The sequence below is a fragment of the Dipteris shenzhenensis genome, chromosome 33, assembly GCF_047967505.1.
Source record: "Dipteris shenzhenensis isolate YYH24624 ecotype China chromosome 33, Dip_SZ_1.0, whole genome shotgun sequence".
Classification (NCBI taxonomy): domain Eukaryota; kingdom Viridiplantae; phylum Streptophyta; class Polypodiopsida; order Gleicheniales; family Dipteridaceae; genus Dipteris; species Dipteris shenzhenensis.
Genome location: NC_141628.1, coordinates 35,257,777 through 35,263,900, shown reverse-complemented (window position 1 = coordinate 35,263,900; position 6,124 = coordinate 35,257,777). Strand labels below are relative to the sequence as shown.

The following is a 6,124-nucleotide window of genomic DNA, read 5'->3' as shown; positions in this document are numbered from 1 at the left end:
GGGTTGCCCAAACCTTCCCTCTCTCCCCACGACTCTACTCTTTTGCCTCCCCTTTCCCCTCCCCCAATCTTGCAATCTCCCCATCGAGTACTCACCCCCCCCCTCCTTGGCGCAATCCTCCTCCTCTCCAGCTCGCCGCTCTTTCTCTTCTGAAGTGAAGAAAATTCTTAGTGGGCGATTTTCAGGCTCTTCCTCTCGTAGCATTCTCAGCGCTTCATCTGTTTGCGCGCTTGAGGTGGATCCAAACACGGAATTCAGTGGTAGGCTCTTGACGATGTCGTCTCCTAATGAGAAAGTGGATCAAGAAGCCTTTGGCGTCGCACAATGGCTGCAAAATTTCGATGGCAACGTTGAACCAGATCCTCCACCCACCATAGGCTGTTCAGATAGCCGCCGTTTCTCACCACCATCTACGCCTCCTCTTCCGTCCTCCGCTTCGGCATCCGCCCACCGACTTTCGTGCTCACTTTGGTCCAGTCGGATCATAAACCGAGATCTCGATATCCGCTACCCTGTCGATGCTGAGCTTTCGAGGGAGGTTCACGTCAGAAGCGCATCTAACTTCCCCTCACAGCTCAAAGTGGTGACCCCAACCTACAAGAAATTGCACAACGACAACGAAAAGAGACCAGTTTCATGCCTGGTCAAGTAGGCAACATCAAATTGTCTTAATGATTTCCGTCGTTGCCAGCGGAGCTCTTGATTTTGAGATATACGCCCTGGCTGCTAATGTTTGGCAGCCAAAAATGCGCTTGTTTTCGGGATAGTAGCAAGCATATATGCTATAGTGGCATGATGCATGATGCATCTCCTTCTCGAGGCGCTGACTATGCAAGAAAGTGAGAGAAGGAGAGGCGCTGACTATGCAAGAAAGTGAGATCTAATCACCTATACGGACGGAGCAATGGTGCAGCAAATGACGTAGTCAAGTTTTCAACTCTCAAAGGAGACGGTGTCAAATCCTCGTCTTTGTCGTTTCACAATCCAAATCAAAAGCACGTTCTTTTAGTTTAGTACAGATCGACTATAAGCTCTCGCTCTTGCCTTACAATGGTTATACAGAGTTTTATTTACCAAAACACAAGACACTATAAGGTCTCGCTCTTGCCTTACAGTGGCCTTATTCAGAAAATTTCATTTACCACCCTGCTCCCTCTACCCCTTACTGGTCGTCCATGATTATTTATTATCATTTTTAGAGCGTTTCCTCAATCCTTCCTCAGATTGAGTGCATTCCACTACCAAACTTTTTTTGGCATATCAATCCAACTCCATATTTAGGGCTTCCTACTTGAGAATCTCTTACAATCACCTAAAAAGGATGTAAATATCTATTTTGCACTCATTTTTTAGTACCATCTGTGAGGACACTCTTCTTTGGGAGGTTTTGCAATTCAAGTTTTCTATAAATTGTTCGATGCCTCTAAGATAATCATGTGTTAAAAATGAAATTCCCGCATGAAGATAATATGAAAAGGAGAGAGAAAAAGCAAAAGAGAGGATTAGACAAAATTGATTATTTTCTCAATTGGCTCATCTTTTATATCATGAAAGGAAGAGAACTCAAAATGGTATAAACATGTGGTACTAAGAAGGAATGCATGTCATATGCTTTGTTTAGTTCTATATAAATTCAAAGAGCGCTTTGTCTTTTGCTTTATCTTCGTGGAGACCTGTATAAATTTATTAAGGACTCATCATTATAGTCAAACAAACTATATACATATACACTATATACATACATACATGCATGCATGCATGCATGTATATATGTATGGATGGATGGATAGAGAGAGAGAGAGAGAGAGAGATTCTTGCAATAGTGCAACTCCAATGCTAAGGAGATCACTTTGGAGTGGTCGATTCACTAACAATGTTTGTAGAGAGAGAAGCTGCTTTTGAGAAGACAAGCTTCACATATCTTATGCATTTCTGCAACCTTGAACTTAGGAAATCCTGCAATAATATTTTGGGCCTGCATTAATTTAAGTCGATGTACATTAACATGACCAATGCGTTTATGCCAGATATCCATATCTGCAACTACACCAGTCCCATGTGCAAACATTGCTGCACTCAATTCAGGCGTGCCTGCATCCAACGTAAACATTCTACCCTTCTTCTTCCCTTTTTCTCTCAAGCGATCTTTATTTTTCATATCCTCAACAAAGCATCCATGAGGATTAAATCTCACTTGCAAGCCCTGCTCAACCATTTGACCAACTGAAACTAGGTTCTGGGTGATATTCGAGACATGAAATACATCAGACAGGTATTTCTTTTTCCCACCCTGCATAGACAAAGGAATTTTACCAATCTGCACAATAGGATGTGCAGTATCATCACCAGTCTCCACAAATCCTGGTCTTTCCATTTTCCTTACATCTTGCATCCATTCTGCATGACCTGTCATGTGGTTTGACACACCTGCATCAACATACCACACATCATTGCTTTCTCTTGCACTTGTCACAGAATTGGTCATGTGCTGCACCATAAACAAATGTTCATTTCTGTCATCACCCTGTCTACTAGAGGATGCATAATTGCTTTGCTGCAATTTTTCATTCATGATGTCATTTTGCTTTTTGTAGCAATCTTTATCCATATGACCCATTTTACCACAGTAGGAGCATTCAACATTGCTGTTTGCATTTTGGTCTCTCTGCCATCCACCACGACCTCTTTGGCTCCCCCTACCTCTAAAGTTACCATGTCCTCCTCCATAGGACTGGTTTTCTTGAATTTGCTGCATATTCTGATTTCTGCCACGGCCTCTAGATCGGCCTGCTCTACCTCTGCCTCTACCTCTTCCAGCATTTGAGTAGAAGACAGCTTCTTTTGAAGTTCCTCCTGAAGAAGATGCACCACCATTTCTCTGCTCTTCAAAAATTAGAAGAGCAATCAACTCCCCAAAATCAGGAAAATTCTCACAGATGGCAATGGATGTTGGGAACTGTGGATAATCCTTTCCTAGACCATTCAAGGTCATAGAAATTAAATAATCATCTTCTACTGGCAACCCAATGGAAGCAAGTGCATCTGCAATCTTCTTCACCTTCATGTGGTAGTCATTGATGCTGATATTTTCTCTCTGCACATTATGTAACTCTTGCTTGAGCTGCATTTTCTTGGCTTGCGTATTTGTGCTATACATTTTTGTCAAAGTATCCCATGCCTCCTTCGGTGTGCTTGCATCCTGAATATGCACAATCATAGAATCTGAAATACTGATAGAGAGCCAGTATATAACTTTCCTAGCTCTTTCATGCCAGCCTTTAAATGCATGCAGCTCCTATTGATTGGGAACATTAGGAATAACTGGTTTCTTGTTCAGCTCCAGAAATGAACTCCCAATAGCCTTTTCCCTTAAGGGAATTTGTCATTCTAAACTTCCATGCTGGGAAGTTGTTCTTGTCAAGCTTTTCAGTGACTATCTGTGAAAGAGCATCAGACACCATTACATACGACTATAAAAATATTCTATCACTACAAAAAACACAACTTCAGGCTCACAAGGGCAACTCTACAAAGCTGACAAAAGTGGTATTTGACCACACAATCACTTCCTAGTGATGATTATGCATCAATATGCAATAAGAATGATTCTGTCACTCTCAATATCTTTGCACATAGGCATACGATGCAATTTTTGTAGTAACTTTTCACCGACTTGCGAAACAGTGGTCACATAGCAAAAATAGGGCACCTTTCAGAGAGCCTGCGAAAAACTTCCGCCACCAAAACGGGCCCCGAAACGGCCTTGAATCAAAAAAATAATGTCACCGAGGACTTTGCCTACTCTCATAGCATATACTACCCTCTCACTGCACCGCGAAGGGCATCCCAATCTGAGATAGTGCACTCTTGCACTTTTCAAATGTGCTACTTGCAGAGATTTTCTCCCAAACTCAAAAAACAAAAGCAACATTGATCCTCTTACCAAGACACTGCGAACTTGGTTTCCTTTCTTGAGCTCCTTACCACGAACTGATACCATGTGAACAGAGTGGGAGAGAAGTAAGGAGTTTCACTTGCAGCTTTCTCACATACACAATGGGGGAATACACACAAAGGTGACGGCTGAAAACAGTTTTCCTCTTCTAAGTTGTGAAAGCCAAAAGAACTCTCTCTCTTAGTACAAAAGGAATAGATGAACCCTATATGTGGGTCTCAAACCAAACTCAGCTAACCTAGGGGGCATACTAATGGAGCCACTAACTAGAGTACATAAAGATAGCTGTCATCTAGCTATTATTCATGGGCGGTGTACCAACCGCATTAGCAGCTAACAAGTCGGTGACATAAATGCACAACGTCACCCTGGCATATCACGAGTGGAGCTCCATATCTCAACATGGAGGTATTGCACAGAGAATTGTATGAAGAGAAAGAAGTCAAAATAGATAGTATTAGCAACCTGTATGTATGAATTGGGAGAGTCCCAATTCACAGAAGAAATAGATATAACATCCAAGGAATAAAAGGCAGTTAGTGCACCACTTACTAAGGTGGGGTTAGACTTAGCCATTGAAGAAGAGGAACAAGATGACCAAATTGAGCTAACCATTGTGACGCCAAAAATTGATATTTTTTATTTGGCATTGGTATTGTTTTTCTCTATGTTTGATAAGAGTTTGACTATCAAGTGACAGCCTAGCGGCTCTCACTTATTTCTATTTTCTAAGATATTGTATGGGATTGAGAGGATGAGTGGAATGGATCATTGTATAAATACCATGTGTATGAATGATAAATACCTTGGTATGGGGTGAGAGTTATTTGTGTATGGGATATTATGGGGTTTTTAGAAAAAAGGAAGAGTGAGTCATATAAAGAGGTGGGCTCATGTCCATGTGTTCCAATAATATAAGAGAGGCCACATGTGAAGCATGTGGAAGGCATGTGGAGGAGTGTGGAGTTAAGAGGAATCCTTCTAGAATTCCTATGTGGAATAAGGAGGATGTGGACATATGAAAAAGAGAGGGTCCCTATGGGATCCATGTGGGGAGACTCTTGACTTTCTCAATTTGAGAATCTTTTGATGGGACACATGGCAAGAGTAGCCAAAAAGGACATGGATGGTGACATATGGGCTTATGTGATTGATGGGGAAAGGAATCTATAGGCAGCAATTGTAAATGGATGAAGGAGGGTGACAAAATCTCTATAAAAGGAGCCCTCCTCTCCCTTGTTCATTATCTCTTCCACCATTAGGCATCATGTTGTTGTAGCTCTAGTCTCCTCAAGCCTGTTCCATAAGCCTTCTCTCCCTCTTGTAGATACTCTTATGTAGACTCTTGAGTCCATCTCTCTCTAGTTCATTCTCTCTCTACAAGTAGCCTTGGAGCTTTCGCTCCCTCTTGTACATATGAAACCTCTTCTTCTCCCTTGTGTTTGTAGTATTTTGAGTTGCATTGGAGTGGAGTATCACTCTATTAACAATGAATATCACTTCGTATTCCCTCTCTTGAGTCTCTCTTCCCTTTTCTTTCTTTCAAAGCCTTAAAAGTTCTTTCTATTTAACCGCTCATTGCACACACATGGTCCATCCATTTCCCAAGCCACCAAGGGAGTTACCCTCTTCTAGGAAAAATCTATGAGTGGTGGATCATTGATGAGGATGGAGTCTTGAGGGAGCATCCTACTCAGGCGAAATTAGCATGGGTGGAGGGCAGTTTTTTATGATCGTTTGACCCCCTGTTAGTGTTTTGCTCATAACTTTTTGCTCAGTAGTCCAATTTTTATGAAACTTATATCACCCAAATCTCTCTTTAAGTCACATGTCTGTATTTGATTAGACTTTGAATCAGATACTACAGTAAAAAGTTATGAGTCTCTATGTTTGACAGTCTATTTTCATGATAGTTTTTACCCCCATCTAGTAAACTGCCCATAACTTTCTGGCCGCTTCTTTGTTTCTTATGAAACATATATCAGCTCGAAGCCATCTCAAGGCAAATCTCTATATGTGTTTGAATCTTTGATATCATGTCTTTACTAAAAGTTATAGGCCTTTGTGTCTAATGACAGTTTCCGAAGTGTTTTGAGCTAATTGTAAAGGTATCTATGAAGGAGGTGCAATGTTTCCTTGAAACCTACCCATCCGACCCAATCATCCCCT

General features: G+C 41.4%; 1 protein-coding gene across 1 annotated transcript; it reads left to right on the top strand.

The window, feature by feature from the left end:
- Positions 1 to 271: 271 nt before the first annotated feature.
- LOC147880039 (uncharacterized) lies at positions 272 to 794 on the top strand. Its single transcript, XM_087371422.1, has 2 exons — positions 272 to 643; positions 741 to 794. The coding sequence occupies exons 1-2, from the start codon at positions 275 to 277 to the stop codon at positions 765 to 767; spliced, it is 396 nt and encodes a 131-aa protein (XP_087227548.1). The 5' UTR covers positions 272 to 274; the 3' UTR covers positions 768 to 794.
- The last annotated feature ends 5,330 nt before the right edge of the window (positions 795 to 6,124 follow it).